Source organism: Chaetodon auriga, chromosome 14 (genome assembly GCF_051107435.1).
Source record: "Chaetodon auriga isolate fChaAug3 chromosome 14, fChaAug3.hap1, whole genome shotgun sequence".
NCBI classification, from domain to species: Eukaryota; Metazoa; Chordata; class Actinopteri; order Chaetodontiformes; family Chaetodontidae; genus Chaetodon; species Chaetodon auriga.
The window spans coordinates 21,115,563-21,132,347 of NC_135087.1; the positions used below are offsets into that span (position 1 = coordinate 21,115,563).

General features: G+C 40.7%; 2 protein-coding genes across 2 annotated transcripts in view; one reads left to right on the top strand and one right to left on the bottom strand.

The window, feature by feature from the left end:
- Nucleotides 1–3,459: 3,459 nt before the first annotated feature.
- On the bottom strand, nt 3,460–8,495 carry LOC143331938 (major histocompatibility complex class I-related protein 1-like). Its single transcript, XM_076749108.1, has 6 exons — nt 8,393–8,495; nt 7,025–7,261; nt 6,652–6,915; nt 5,883–6,149; nt 4,707–4,841; nt 3,460–3,689 (listed from the first exon to the last, which is right to left on the bottom strand). The coding sequence occupies exons 1-6, from the start codon at nt 8,448–8,450 to the stop codon at nt 3,460–3,462; spliced, it is 1,191 nt and encodes a 396-aa protein (XP_076605223.1). The 5' UTR covers nt 8,451–8,495.
- A 2,456-nt stretch (nt 8,496–10,951) lies between these two features.
- Nucleotides 10,952–16,785, top strand: part of rragd (ras-related GTP binding D) — a 42,119-nt gene continuing 36,285 nt past the window's right edge. The window contains exons 1-4 of the mRNA XM_076747959.1: nt 10,952–11,214; nt 13,900–14,195; nt 14,809–15,008; nt 15,370–15,484. Of these exons, the coding sequence (XP_076604074.1) occupies nt 11,091–11,214; nt 13,900–14,195; nt 14,809–15,008; nt 15,370–15,484 (735 nt within the window). The 5' untranslated portion in view covers nt 10,952–11,090. The remainder of the gene's footprint in view (nt 11,215–13,899; nt 14,196–14,808; nt 15,009–15,369; nt 15,485–16,785) is intronic.

Below are 16,785 nucleotides of genomic sequence, written 5' to 3' on the forward strand. Positions count from 1 at the left end.
CTTTCAGAATGTCAACATAAGCCTTGTTTTCACATTTATGGCATTGAGAATCTGACACTCAAGTTTAAATAACTTCCATTTTAACATCAGACCTTGACTGGAATTGAATAATAATTTCCCTCATACAGAGAAGATAAACTGGATGATGTAGAAAAGAAGAATTTAATTTCTGATGTTTAGGTTTGTTGCAGGAGGAATGTTTGAGAAAGACACACTGATGCCAGCATGGTCAGATTAAAGTGCGGCAATATAATATAACACATGAGAACCAAAGAGGCAAAATATATAAGCTTATTTTACACAATTTGTCTCATCCCTGTTTTTATGTCCATTCTGTCTTTTCTGAAGCAGCCACATGATTTATTTGTTTCAAAGCACTTTCAGCTGCAATCATGAGAATGTGGATTCAAACTGAACTTAAATTTCTCCATGAAGCAGCACTGTGACACAGAACTCTTTTTAATAGCAGCAAGCAAGACAGCAGATTGTTCTCTGCAGTGATGTGTGATGAAATTGTTCACAGTTTTTTAAACTGTTCCTTTCATGTTTTCTCTTCGGGCGTTGACCTGTCAGCAGACTGAATCCTTTTTGGTTTGGGATGCCAAACTAAAAAGCAGACAAAAGGTACAGAGCTGAGCTTTAGCAATAGTGGTAGCTAACTTTTATGCAAAGTTCAACCAAAAAACCCAGGAGAAAAACACAAAAACTATGTCAAAGTCTCACAAGCAGTCCTCAAAATGTGGCTCTTAATGTCAGAAATTCACATCACTTATGTGCCTGAACATGCTCTCAGCCACTCTGCACACCAGCTGGCAGATGTGCTCAACGCCACCACCATCATCCCAGACACAAAAAGGTCAACAGGGTCCTGCCTCAGTGACGATCACGCTGTAGCACTCACGCCAATCACAATGAAGTACTTATAGAAGCTAGTCATGGGTGCATCAAATCCTGTCTGCCTGCCTCAGTTGACCCCTTTCTGTTTGCAGAACACCCCAACAGGTCCACAGGGAACGAACATCCACATCCATCTGTTAGAATGCCGTTTATTGATTTCACTCCAGCATGCAGCACAATAATTCCCCAGAAGCAGAACACCTCCCTTCATCTCTGCATTCTGGACTTTCTCACAGAGACACCACCACACTCAGCACTGGTGCCCCCCCAGGGATGTGTGCTCAGCCCACTGCTGTTCACACTAATGACCCACGACTGCCACGCTAAATGTGACTAAAATAATATTAGCACGTTTGCACGGAACAGATACTGTGGAGAGGGTCAAGAGCCTCAAGTGCAACTGCACCTCCCTGATCAACAAAACACAACAGTGCCTCCTCTGCCTCTGCCATCTGAAGAGAGTTGGGACCACTGGGACCTCTCTCCTCTATCCGCTAAAATTTAACCAAACACTGCCCAAACACGACCTCCAGGATCAAGACCCAAAGACCCCTCCCATGGACTCTTCACCCTGCTGCCATCTGGAAAAAGGTATCAGAGCAAAGACCCATGGAGACCTCCTGCTTTCCACACACACACACGCACACGCACACACACACACACACACACACACACACACCCACTGAGAGCTACTCAAAAGGGTCTAATTCCTTTTATGTGCCAGCTTTCTTGCCCACCGAACTTGATTCTGAATGTGCAGTCTTACAAACATGAAGGTCCTTGTAGCATCTTGATGAAGTGTTCAAGTATAGAAAAGAATAAATACTGAAAAATAAAAGGCAATTCAAATTTAGGAGACATAATACCGTGTCATTATTAAACTTTATTCACGCAAACTCCATTACAAATTTGACAAAATCATATAGGGAACATGTTTGATTTGATTTTAATGTACAAAATATAGAGTGAACTTCACCTGTGGGGAAAAGGACAGAAACCCAGCTGATCTTTCTTTAAAATATAGACAGTTCAATCTGTATTTAATTCCATTTAATGTAATTGTTTGACAACGTACATTTGAAAACATTCAAATCCATAACTGAAGAATTTGAGTTGTCCATTCCTTAACGTATCATAGTTGAAAATGAAGACTTGTTTACTCAAACTTACAGAAAATACTGATGTAAATGCATCTGTAACGGCATCAGAAAACACTGGTCATTTTGTAGTGTTGTCTTAGCTCGACAAAAGAGACCAAACTTCACCAGACATGGAGCTGAGCAGACAGTAGAAATGAAAGTGCACGTTACATAAATGTTAAATAACACTGGAAAGAAGCTTAACAAACATAGAAATGTTAGCTCAGGCAATTATAGTTTTGGTAGTTTATAGGTCACTCTTTGCATGCTATTTACATTACATGTACATTACTTGCATACAGTATCACTGCACAACTGCCTGTGCAAAGAAAGTGGACCTGCTCATAATGTTATCACTGAGTAATATTGTCTCAAGATAAGAAGATAAAATCCAGCTCTTGAGATAAATTCATGGATATATGATAGTCAGCACTGGTTTTTGTACGGGTAGCTATTAAGCCTGCAGAGATACTGCTTTTGTAATACATTCCTGCTTTAGTACCACTGCTGCTGTCTATTTCTAATATTGCGACTGGCTGCTGAAGCTGTTTATCTGTACACATACCAAAAAAAAGTTGTTTCACGGGTTGGTCCAGAAGCTGCCTTTCAAGCTTTCAAGCAGTGATAACAGGCTCAGTTTTGTTGATATAATCATTTAAAGTGCAAAGTATAATGTTAAAAAGTACATAAATTGAACATAATGTAATGATATAATTAATTCATCTTCTATACCCACCTATCCCTTTCGGGGTTGCGGGGGGCTGGAGCCTATCCCAGCTGGCAATGGCGGGGTACACCCTGAACCGATTGCACGATTGCAGGGCAACATATAGAGACAAATAACACACTCACACTCACACCTATGGACAATTTAGAGTCACCAATTAACCTAATGAACATGTTTTTAGTCTGTGAGAGGAAGAGAACCCACCCATGCACGGGAAGAACATGCAAACTTCACACAGACACCCTGCCTGCGCCACCGTGCCGCCCCTGTAACGATATAATGTGAAAAGAAAGTTTAGGTTCTTGTGATTTTATTGCTAATTAGTTCAAATGTACACTTTTAAGATTTAAAGCGAGAACAACACCAACCACCAACTTTGCTGAACAGTGGCTACTGTGGCCTCAAGTGGGAATTACATACAGGATGAGGGCCAGATTGAAGACTGATGATCTGTTTCTGTAAATCAACACATTACTTTTGGATATTTATAAACATGTCTGAACTCTCAGTGTGAAGCTTATACACTAAATAGTGACCTCTAAAATTTCCGGAACGGAAGGAAAAAGCAGGTGCATAGCATTTTACTGATCTGAAGGACTGACAGCAAAGCGTGATATTTACAGATGAGATTTCAGACAGTTAAAATTGTTTTGTTCCTGCAATTTCATATTATTTGCTCAGGTCCTTTCATATCTATCACTGTGCCTCATCAACCTGATGAGCAAAGTATTCTGCATCATAGAAGTTTTGCTCAGCCAGTATAGTTCTTTCCAACCACTGTTCCCACTCTCTGTTTCTCTCTGTAACCTGTATGTATGCAGCAATAACACTTTGCAGATCTGCAGAGGTAACACTCTCCCTGATCCTGGTAAACTGCTCCATCAGCTGTAGATCAACTGTTGCAGGATGACGGGACTTCCTCTTAACTACAATGACAATTGGAATCACAATTAGGACACACTGACAGTTACATCTCATTCATCTGGTACAGTGGACTGACTGGTGCTTCAGAGAGGATACTTGAAACCTGTACAGAGAAGCTTTGCAGATAATAAATTATCTTTACATGACATTCTAAATTAACTTCAAATGTATTTCATTACACTGGATTTCAGAGTTTTTTCACAGCAATGAGGAAGAAGGAAGGAAGAAGGGGATTCATCTTGTTTCTAAAGACTGTGTATTCTCTTCTTTATGCAGATATTTAGGTGAGGATATGGCTCCACCTGATTTGAAGCTTTATTTTGGATATGGTTTCATCATTCATTTAAAACAGCATGGCAACAAATTGAAACCTACAGGTTTACTCCATACAGGCTTCAGGATTTAGCTAAAGGCCATCAGAATCACCAGCTTAGTTTTGGAAGTATTGCATACAATTCCCTTAATGTCTGGAATGTTGTCAATAAATATTGTGTGGCTCCCTTTAAATTTCATAATCCACACCAATTTGGTGAAATTATCATTTACAATGAGGAGATTGGCCATTTTCAAATGATTCTTTGTCCAGCCAGGTCATTTACACACTTGCTGTTCACTGTCATTTCAGGAAACCACAACTCAACATTCCTTGGAGTTGCCAGTGAAGACCTGGGATAGAGAGCTTGTGACTTATGGCTGTTGAACAGATCGGAGTACAGTACGGCTACACGTTGGGACAGAAGGAGAGGTGAAAACTGAAGCATTTATATGCAAGTCTCTGGAGTCACAGCTGACTCAACTGAACTTGTCTAGTATATGTGGAGTAGACCAGTGTCATGCGTGTGTCTGCTGTAAGAAATGATTGCAAACATATCTTTGGCATTTCTGTTCTGGAAAATCTCATTTACTTATCAGCTGACATATAAACCAGTCATATACCTGTAAAAATCTAATCAGTCAGTTTACCGGTCTAGCTGTACTTGTAGTGAGTTATTAAAGTGTGATAACAGAAATGGTCTTACCAAATTTAAGCAGGAATATCATACCATGGGATATCAAAACGATAAAAAACATAATGCAGAAGAATCCGAGGATTACTGGTTTCCACTGGACAAATGCCACGTTAAGAAGGTGTCTGCCATCAAGAGTGTTCCCATCTGCAATGAAAGAAGATCCTGAAAATCCATTCTGACCAGTGAAGCGCTCCATTCTGTCCATTCATGACATTTAGACAATGTGAAAATGTGGCAAGAAAACGATCAGACATCAGTAATCAGTAATGTTTTTGTTTTCTTCGCTCCTCATTAACCTGACTAAATAAAGGAGACACAAATTCCTGTATTGACACTGAATTTTGGCATTTGACATACATTGTTCATCCATGGAGGAATCCAACATGAACATAAATTCCTGTGTACACTGGGAGGTAATCTGCTACAACACCAACGCTAACTACAACCTCACATACACTGTTAGTTTAGCAAGATTACTAGAAGGAAACACAAAGCTCAGCCAGCAGCAGCGCAGCCAACTTCCCCCTCTGGTAACATAAACTCAGAGCCTTCAGGTGGATGCTGGGGTGGAGGTGGAGTGAACAGCAGTGGCAGCAGTCACAGCATAGCTTTCAGATGAGTAGTGTTTTCGGCAGGCACGTAGCAAACTGAGCAGAGGAGTGGCAGCTGAACTTGTGTTCTGCTCATATTGGCTATTACCTGGCTTTCTTCCTCATTCTTTGAGATCACACAGAACACAAAACTGTATGCGTAAGCATAATAGAAATGTAGAAATCATTTTCACTTCTGAGCTTATTAAAAAAACATTTAAATGTGTAATAAAAGACAGTACTAAGCATTACGTGTTATTATTGCATCACATAAATAATAAAGTATTTATATAAAACATGTCCATATGTGTGGCAACAGACTCTACTTGACTGCCTGAACTAGCTGAGAGGCTGCACTGCACTGCCTCAACCATAATCTCTCCTTAATCTTAGCCATACTGTAGTTGCCATGCACAGATGTTTTACCGGTCCAATATCAACATTTCTGTGCAGCAATAGGATGTGACTGCAGTACACTGAGAGAAGGACAGAATATGAGAAACACTGATTCAACAGATTGTGTTCAGTTGTACTGGAATACCTGATAATTTACCAAATACAAGTGTCCAAGTTTCCAAAAGACAAAAGGTCTCACCCCAAAAGACAGTGATGTTGTGACCTCCTGCTTGTACTTCACAGCCGTACGTGTAGGTGTTTTGGCTCAGGGATATCCCAGCAGTCAATCTGAGGATCACAGATCCATCTTCAGAAGGCACTGGTCCGGTAACGCTGATCCAGCTGGCCTTTGAAGCCCCATCCCCAATCAGGTGGACTGATCTGACTGATTTGTCTGTACTTGTCACATGACACCTCAGCAGTGCCTGTGCTCTGTCAACAATGGGCTTGGCAAATACATATAGCTCTGCAGAGAAATAAAGTTACCATGATCATGATCAGTGTTAACCATCCAATGGATGAGCAGCTACATCACTGCAGGCTACACCTTTGCTCCTGACATCCAACACACATATTTCACATGACCCTCATGGGTCCTTGTTCAGGAAGTATAAACATACAGGCATGATAGCTCACGCTTAACCTTGGAGACATTTCACAAAAGAATAATATTTTAGGTTTCAAATAACATCTCATGGACTTCCTCAGCGGGTGGTATTTACTCAGCTGTCATATAGCTCAGGTGTCATCATGTCACCAATTCCAGGTGCACAGTACAAAAGCACAAATACTTCTGAGTAATAACAAAAATACAAGTCCACAGCCACACTAGTGCCTCTGTGAGGCTGTACAGTGGTGCTTTTTACTAAATGCTAACATCTTATGCTAACTTTCCCAGTCGTTAGTTGCTCTCTCTCTATATATATTCTTTATATATAACCAAGGAACTGTTCTGTTCCAGCTCTCACCTGTTTTTTGGTGTGTTGATCTTAATTTAATCGTCTTCATCATCAGTGGACATCGTGTTGTGATGAAGTGGCTAAAGGCAAAGTTCCTTGCAGCATTGATGTTCCAGCGATGTTTAAGTGTTACTGCAGAGGGAGACTGGGACGTCCATCGCTGAGATGCAGGGTCAAAGCTTATGAAGTCCATCCCATTGACTGCCCAGCCTTCAAAAGCAGAGACAGTCCCATTGGCTGACTGGGTGCAGCCACGGCGCCGTTGTACAGCATCTACAAAGCAAGAAAATAACATTCATTTTTTTGGTTTTAAAACCTGTCGGATGGCCCTTCATCAATTTTTAATTGACATGCCACAAACACAAACATTTTAAAAACGTACACACTGTGCTGCTGAGAAGCGGGGGAATTTCATGGAGAAAGTCTAAGATATTATAACTTGCTTCATCACAGTATTCAGGGAAGTTGTTTGATTCCAGGGTCGATTTGAGCTCCTCTCTTTTCTTCAGGCTGTCACAGTAAGAGATGGGAACTCCATCAAACACAGTTAGTTGTTCAAACTGAGGTCTGTCTCTAGGCTGCACACGTCCTGTGGACAAGAACTCGAGAGTGTGGAAATCTGGAAAAGAAAAGTCAGAAAGATTCTGGGCTCTGTTCACGTGACTTGGAAACCAGTTTGTATCACAGTTTCTGTTACCGACTCAGTTACATTTGAATTAAGTCTACTTTTCAGCTATAGAACCTGTCTTTAGACCTTTTGATTGCCAACCAAGTTACTGAAATGTAACTTCATGACATTTAGACAATGTAAAAATGTGGCAAGAAAAGATCAGACATCAGTAATCAGTAATGTTTTTGTTGTCTTTGTTCCTCATTAACCTGATCTATGTCCATCCTACTAAATAAAGGAGACACAAATTCCTGCATTGACACTGAATGTTGGCATTTGACATACATTGTTCATCCATGGAGGAATCCAATATGAATATAATTCCTGTGTACACTGGGAGGTAATCTGGCACAACACAACGCTAACTACAACCTCAAATACACTGTTAGTTTAGAAAGATTACTTTAGAAGGAAACACAAAGCTCAGCACAGCAGGGAGCAGGAAGTGACGATAACAGCTTCCCCCTCTGGTAACATAGACTCAAAGGCTACAGGTGGATGCTGGGGTGGAGGTGGGGTGAACAGCAGTGGAAGGAGTCACAGCATAGCTTTCAGATGAGCGGTGTGGAGCAGGCACGTAGCAGAAGACGGAGCAGAGCAGTGGCAGCTGAACTTGTGTTCATACTGACTATTACCTGGCTCACCTCCTCATTCTGTATGCTGTACTGTACTGTAAAACTGTATGCTTAAACAAGAAATGTATGTAAACACACCAGGTAACACTTACTCTCTATGCACATGTACCCACCTACTTCTGCCTAATTCCAAAATAAGAAGATATTTGTGCATTTTCTGGATTTCAATGTCAGCCTGTACTGTATAATGACAACAGAGCTGAACCTTGAACCTAGTTTCCCGTTGATTATCATATAACAAGCTAATCAAATGAACACTAAACAAAACTCTGATCTTGAGTCTACTGTTACTGTCTTTATGTCAAAACTCTGCTAAATATGACTCTCTCGACAACACACAACACAGAAAAAGTAGTAGAAAAAAATGGAGTCATAAGCACAATCAATGAGCAACCATAACTGAAAAGAAATGGTTAACCAAAGTTGCACATGACATGTCACTCACCACATTCAGCTGATGACAGCATGAAACACTGCAATAAAAGTTTAATCCAAATTTGCATCTTACAGCACCATTTTGCGGCATTTCAAAGTGAGAGTAATATTGCAGCAATGATCCTTTCAGAGCAGCAGTCATTTAAAAGCTCTTTCTACGTCTGAGTCTGAGCTTCACTGAGCTTCGATGAACAAACTGGATGTACAAGTACGCATCGACACGCCTTGCTCAGGTATAACACACCCTCACCTCGGACTCTGCCAAAATAAGAAAAAAAGTCACATCAAAGTGGTGAGACAAAGGTGGAGCTTTGTTATGAGCGTCATCTAACCAAACTTCTGTCCTGAACATTGCGAAACTGCCGCAGTTTGTTTCAGGCAACAAAACTACATGGTTGGATTTAGGAAAAGATCATGGTTTAAAATAAGTATGTTACTGTTACATATGTGATATGCCAGACTGAATATACAAAACACATCCACATACTGAATACCACGCCATACTTGCGCTGAAGTGAAACCACGCTGAGCCCAGCCAATGACATCTTAGCAAGCATATTTAGGTGTGTTTAGAACCTGTATGAGGTGAACTCCACACCCAAGTATTACAACTGAAATTTTTCTTGGCAGAAGGAAATGTAACAATCTATGTAAACAAAACATGTACTCACGTCCAATTTTGAGGTACTTGTATTTTTCCTTTACTGGACTACATTTAAAAAGCAAATGTTGTGCCTTTTATTCCACTACTGTAGTTTGTTACTCTGCACGTTAAGATTTGACATTGTACATGCAAACATGATGCATTAAGCAAAACATAAATGAACCAGAATGTTGTCATTTGCTGACTCTTTTTTGACATACACTCAATTGAAAAAAGAACAAAGACAATGTATTTAGTGTTTGACTTCATCATCTTCATTGAATTTTTGTAAATATCTGCTTATTCTGAATCTGATGCAGCAACATGTTTCAAACATGTTGGGACAGAAAGAACTAAAGACTGGGAAAGAAACACCTGCTCCAAAAACACCTGTTTGGATCATTCCACAGGTAAACAGGTTCATTGGTAACAGGTGATAGTATCATGATTGGGTATGAAAGGGGCATTTTTGAAAGGCTCAGTCATTCACAAGGAAGGATGGAGAGAGGTTCACCACTTAATGAACACATGATGGTATAGAATTGTTGAATCAATTCTGTGAATTTCCCTTGGGGATGAATAAAGTATCCATCTATCTATCTATCTATCTATCTATCTATCTATCTATCTATCTATCTATCGAAAATGCATAGGATGCCAGTAAATGCTCCTTCATATCTGTCTGATCTTATTATACCTTATATCCCATCCCATGAACTACGCTCTCAGAGCACAGGGATTTTGTCTGGCCCAGAAGTTAAAAAGACGTGAGCTGGCTGCAGGGACTTTTCCTATCAGTCCCCTCCCCTTTTCTTCCCTGTTGATGTCAGACTGTTGAGGCCTCTAAACTGAAACTAAAAACTCACCCTTTTACTTTCACTTTGTGCTTAGAGACCTCAGGAGTTGTTAGTAGTTATCACTATCCTTCTGGTGGGTCAGTCCTACTTTAAATGAATCTATTAACATTCAGACCTACAGCTCATAACTGCCCTGCTGACAAGATATCAACAAGAAAAATATAAACTTTCTAATAACTTTTCTCTAAACTTCTGTTTGTTTTTGTTTCCCACATGCCGCCAAGCTCTCTCTCTCTCTCTCTCTCTCTCTCTCTCTCTCTCTCTCTCTCTCTCTGTTCTCTGTGTCTCTGTCTCAGTTTGCTCCCTCTTCTCTCTTTTCCCTCAGGCTTCTCTGTGCTGGACCATCAGCTGTCCTGGTACCCCCCTCTCTCCTGGCCATCGGTGTCTCATCCAGATGTGGATCATCATCCCCACAGAGATTCAGTCTCTCCCTGATTAACTTAACAAAAAGTTTAACAGATAAAACTGGCTTTTATTGTACCTCATTATGGGGGATGCTGCAGCCCTCACAGCCCCACTGCATCCATGGGCTGCTATGCTGTCCTGGACAGCAACGTGAATCATGCCTGGACGTAATGAGGAGAACTCTGTCTTGCATTCAAAGATGCATTTGTGTTAAAGTTGCTCACTCAGTGCAACCATAATGATGTGCACTGCTCTGGTTTCCCACCCGGTTTAGCCCAAAGTTAACCCAAATTCAACTCTGACCTTAAGTACCCTGATTACAAAGACATGTCCCAGGAGAGGCACATTTCAGTGTAGAGGGAAAGGGAAAAATGAATTGGAGGTATCTTTGAATGGACAGTTCCCTCAACTTTGCAATCCTACCAGAATATTTGGAGATTCAAAGAATCTTATTCAATTTGCCATTTTATCTTTTCAGAAGAGATGAAGTGTCATTCAGTGTGTTATTATGTACAGTATGTATACACACATGTAATTTATTGGCAACCAACAGAGGTTTGTTTGGTTCTTTTGAATTGATTTAACACAGATCTATTAGATCATTGTTTCATTCACCCTCTTCACTGGCAGTGGACCCTCCAGGCGCGGCCGCACTGTCAGACTGGAGGAGGAGGATGGGGGGAGGCGGGCGGTGAAAGTTCACCATCATGGCTCTCGCATATCAGGTGACAATGTCGAAAAGTTTGACACTACAGGCGGCGTGAACCCAAAGCAGAAACAAGGCGACGGTAGAAGAAATAAGCATGACGAGTGAGAGGGTTTGTGCGCTGGGCCGGGACGATGAAGAGGACACCGCTCTGGGTTATTACGACGACGAGGACGATCTGGAGGCGTTTTCAGACGCCGAGCTGGGCTGCGAGGACGGAGGTAGGCGGACATGTGTGGGGCTGAGGAAGGTCACAGAGCGGCAGAGAGCGGGGGGAGACGGTCCGGTGTCAGCTGGGCTCTGCTGTGTTCGCGGTTCAGGCGTCGTAGTGGAGCTTCAGCAGCCGTCGCTTCTAACTTTAGCTGACCTGCTCTTCGACTAGCTAAATAAAAATGTCTGCGTCAGCGGACAACTGAGTGGACGTCAGTGTTTAAAGTTAGCGTGACCGCAGCGCAGAGTACAACTATTCAGTTTGATAACATGCCTTCTTTAAGACTAATGGAAAGAAAACGGGCAAAAACAGACATGCAGGGGTTTATTTTAGATCAGCTCTCTGTTCTCAACATTTCTGCTAATCAGTATGTTTAATAGATAATGTGTGATCAACTGGGGATTTTGTTTCTTGGTGATTTCTATAACAACATATGGAAATAGCATGTATTTATTAACATAATAATAACAATATATTTGCATATTTACACATGTCATTGCTGATTACTTGTAATAAAAAAGTATTCTCTTTGTTAAGATTTTTACCCTATTCACCTGCAGTGCCTTAATCTAGATGCGTGAAAATAGTAGTTGGTAGATGTAACTCCAGTTCTATGAGTATGTGCCTACATCAACAGGTTAAATACAATATGCACATAGATATTGCTTAAAGACCACCTTATTCCTAGAGCTTGTGCAGGACTAAACAAGACAACAAAAAGTATGTTGGAGAATCACCTAATAGTTTATTTATTATCTATTATTATTATTGAAGTCTTCTGTTGCATTTTGGGAGATGTGTGTGTGTCTGTGTGAGTACGTGTGTATGTGTGTGTGTGTGTGTGTGTGTGTGTGTGTATGTATTACTGCACCAGATGATGCATGGGACCACCTGGTGCTCAATCAGTGCATCTAAAGTGAGTGAGTGTGGACACCTTGACTTTATCTGAATATCTTCTTTACAGCGCTGAGTGTTGTCCTTCAGTGCCTCATCCTCTACACACACTGCCCCCCTGAACTTACTGATTCGTTGTGATCATCTCACATCCCATTCTCTATTCAACTCACTCCATCAGGCTGCAGCAGACAGTACACATGGCCTGTCATTTGTTGGTGATAATCTTGATCTTGATTTGGGGACAGTCTCATGGCTGGATAGCTCGCTAGTCTTGTTGCTAAAGATACTGTCAAATTATATTTACTGTTTGGCAGCTCTATGCAGTGTTATTGACCGTGAATCTTGCGAGGATAACATAGCTCATAGCTGAGCCAAAGGCTTCTATGAGCTGAACAGACTACAGATTCCTCTGAGTCATATCTAATGTTTGTCTCTTTCTGTTTATAGAAAAAGTTGTGAATGCAGAGTGTATGTGCACATATTCTTTGTAACTCCTAAATGCTGAATGACTTCCAGTGTACTTACTTGTGAAATTTTGAAATGAATTGTAATTTGAGTTGTAGAGTATTGTACAATGTGAACTGATTGAACTTTTTTGCATTAGTCATTTGTGACCGGCTGTTGGACTGCAGTGTGGTAGAGGTAGAGCCACTTGGTCAGTCATGGACGTGGACTTCTATGATGACACGATCAAACAGCTGTCTGGATTCCGATCACTTCTGTCTCCAGCTCGCCCTCACTTTCCTCCCTCCTTTCTTCTTATAAGTTGGTTCAGTCTGGAGAGAGTGGTAGAGAGGGAGGTATGGAAATGAATGTGTTTTTTGCCAATAGTAAATAGTTGGAAAGTCAATGACCTTCCTCTCAGCAGTTCTTTATGCCCACACTGAAATTGCAATGAGATGAAGTCAAATGGAGTGGAGACATAATGGGAGCTATTGTTTTATCAGACACTGTGTTATTGACTTATTTACTGTACTTTGACTAAAGGCTCTTTAGTTCACGGCTCATCAAGTATGTGGCCAGTCTTTTAGGCTGCAGCAGAAAGCTTTTTTCGTAGAATGGGTTTAATATTGCCCCACACATGGAGTGATCAAGGTCATAATGTCAAAGCAGGAATGTGACACACACAAACCCAAACACACACACACAGACATTTGTCCTACTGTAGTACTGTATTGTCTCCCTGGGGAGACAGGAAACTCAGACCGACAGTCCTCGTATGTTCATACTGCTTCCTGCTGATGGAGCAGGGAGAAGGAATAGAATTTTACAAGAACAATATTTAGAGCTATATGTTGAAAGTATTGTTGAAGTATTAAATTGCATATTTAAAAAAAAAAAGTCTTCATTTATCCAACATTCCAGGATTTGTAGCAACCCCCTGATCTACATTCATACAGCTGGTCAGTAAAAAAGTCAGATCAGTTGGCTGTTAAACAGCTCTACAGGACGAGTTACAGGTTAAGTGGTGTTATCAAGGGCGTCTATGCAGTGGTCACGAGGGAGGGGCAATTGGTTCTGTTTAGCTATCCTGCTGGTTTGTTTGGAACTCAATCACATTGTCATTAAGACTGTTTTCTCAATATTACTCTGCCATTTTCATGATATTATTTTGAGGCACTATCACCCACTTCTGCTAGTCGTATTTGTAAATTGACCAGTAAGTTGACTATGACATGTAAAATCAGTGAGTCCCTCTTGAAGCCATCTGTAAACCTGTAAGTGTGTCATAGGTGGTTGTCTAATGTAGGTTTACCCTCCTAATTTATGGTGCCTCTGTCCTTTTGTTGATGCGTAGTGTTGGGCTTCAGTGATTCCCTGAATGGAGAGGTCAAACCTCGTATACTGTTGATGGGCCTGCGGAGGAGTGGGAAGTCCTCCATCCAGAAGGTAGTTTTCCATAAAATGTCGCCCAACGAGACCTTGTTCCTGGAGAGCACCAATAAGATCTGCAGAGAGGACGTCTCCAGCAGCTCCTTCGTCAGCTTCCAGATCTGGGACTTCCCCGGCCAGATCGACTTCTTTGACCCCACCTTTGACTACGAAATGATCTTCAGAGGCACCGGAGCTCTGATCTTTGTCATCGACTCACAGGTCAGGCCACAATGCCATAATCTAAAAGCAATTAATCCTTTATAATGTCCTGAAGGATTTCTTGTTACCCTATTCAACATGCAGCCAGTTTGCCACCTGTCATTTCAAGGCTTGAGGGCATAGAGACCAGGAAATAGTCCAGGACATGAGCCCCTGTAAAACCCCAACGTATCATTTTTAAGCTTTTTTGTACCCAACAAAAACAAAGTATAACATGTAATTTGAGAACTTCAGAGGTGTTTCACTGTTTCTGAGTGACCTCAAGCATATTGCCTGGGACACAAGCAATATGCATGAACCTCCCTTTTTTCATTTAGCCACCACATGTCATCTATAGATTTGGAGTGTGGTCACTTTTTCCACATGATATGTGCAGTTCTCAACAAAAATACTGTGGACTGTGTAGGCAGTTCAGCAGACAGCGTGTCCTGATTTGACATTTCTGTATTGACCTTTGCTGGTCCTTATCAGCAAGTAACATTGGCCAGACCGTTTAGTCATCACTACAACAGTCATCCGAAGACAACTTTTGTAGTTCAAAGTAAAAGCGAAACTGAACAGTAGATGGTATTACTCCCTAAGTGATGCACATCTTTTATCTTCATCATGATAGGATGATTATGTGGAGGCTCTGAGCAGACTACACCTCACTGTGACCAGGGCCTACAAAGTCAACCCAGACATTAACTTTGAGGTGTTCATTCACAAAGTGGACGGCCTGTCAGATGACCACAAGATCGAGAAGCAGAGGGACATTCACAAACGAGCCAACGATGACCTCGCTGATGCAGGCCTGGAGCGAATACACCTGAGGTGGGTTTTCCACATTTACTGATTTGAATCTTAATTTGATCAATTTTGAGGCAAAGTTAGACAATATTTTAAACAACAAAAAGAATTTTTGTTGAAAGATATCTTCATTATACTCGAAAAAATTTCAAAAGATACCCATTCCTTAACAAGATGGTTTCTACCATTGACTATGACAAAATATGCTCATTAGGCTTCTCCCTGATCTACAGGAATTGTAATGTTGGGACTATAATACTGTGTGTGTGTGATGTCCTTGAAATGCTGCTTTTTTGATTGCTGAAACGCTAAAAAGGATTAAACTGTGAAGTAGTTCGTTATTGAAACCTCTTCTGAGACAGATCGTTTTCCCTGATCTCTACAGCTTCTATTTAACCAGTATATACGACCACTCCATATTTGAGGCTTTCAGTAAAGTGGTCCAGAAGCTCATCCCACAGCTGCCTACACTGGAGAACCTGCTCAACATTTTCATATCTGTGAGTAATCCTGCTGCTGAATGAGCTGAATTTATCTGTAAGACTAAAGACTTGTAGCCAAATCTCTATGCAAACGTCACACCAGTGTGCTTCTGTATTTCCCCACATTTTAATAATCAAGTTGGATGAGGCGCATTGTAGTGTACTGCATGGTCATGTCCTCCTGCACTTAACGTTCCAGTCACTAGGTGGTAGTGACACATAACAGATATTCTGGTTTCATCTCATGAACGTCAGTGTTGCATAGATTGCCACCACTGATTTTCCTGTGGAAAAAAAAAACAACAACAAAACAATTCATGAGAAAACCAAAGAATACAAACTAGATGTGCCCACTGACATGTATTCATCACTGATCGTTACATGCCTTTGGCTACCACACCACCAAAATGCCCACACTCCTGCTGGTCTGTGGTACTTAAAATTTAACTGAATCCACCTCATAGCTGTTCTGCCAAAGAGCACATAAAGTCACATTAATGTCATATGTCAAATCAAATCTGCTGATGCCATTCATTGAAAAGCAGGCCCTGCATGTTTTTATGTGAAATCTTAATCCAGTGTGCATATAATATTTATCTTTGCCTTTTACTGTTTGTCTGTGTTGTTTATTGTCCCATGCATATTCAAGTGCCTTTATTCACTGGCTTCAAATCAATCTTCAGTGAAACAAATGGTAAAATATTGGAAATATTGCTTGTATATTAAAATTTGAGCAAAATAAGTGCATAATGTATGGTGTTTTCAATATATTAACATGGTAAGTGCTTGGAAACAAACACTGTGTGAGGATGAACAAAGAAATTATCCATATTGTGGATTTAGGACTACAGCTCACCATTATTTTTCATCTGCCAATTATATTTTTAGTTAATTGATGAATCGTTTGGTCCAAAAAATGTTAGAAAACAAAACAGCTTGTTGTGATTTCCAACAGCCCGAGGTGAGGTCGTCATATGTCCTGTATTGTCCAACCAACAGTCCAAAACCCAAATATATCCAGTTTACTATCATGTTTGGCAAAGGAAAGGATCAACTCGTAACCCTTGAGAAGATGCAATGACCAAAAGTTTGTCATTTTTGCTAAAGAATATGCTAAAAGTATGACGTGATTATTGATTGTTCATTCATTTTCTCTTAATGGACTAATAGATGAATTGACTAACTGCTGCAGCTGCCCAATAACATTTTTCCCTCATCTGAGATTTTAAATAATTGCAGGTATATATTTTTATGTAAGCCTACATAGCAATTAGCAAAGTTGTTTCAGTAAGTTTCACAGCTGAATATTCTTTATTACC

Bases quoted from the DNA above. Each gene is read 5' to 3' on its own strand.
- LOC143331938 (XM_076749108.1), bottom strand. From the start codon at position 8,450: ATGCAAATTTGGATTAAACTTTTATTGCAGTGTTTCATGCTGTCATCA. The intron at 6,916-7,024 runs GTACGTTTTTAA...CTTGCTTTGTAG, and splicing joins GCTTCTCAGCAGCACAGTGT to ATGCTGTACAACGGCGCCGT. The intron at 6,150-6,651 runs GTGAGAGCTGGA...ATTTCTCTGCAG, and splicing joins ATCAACACACCAAAAAACAG to AGCTATATGTATTTGCCAAG.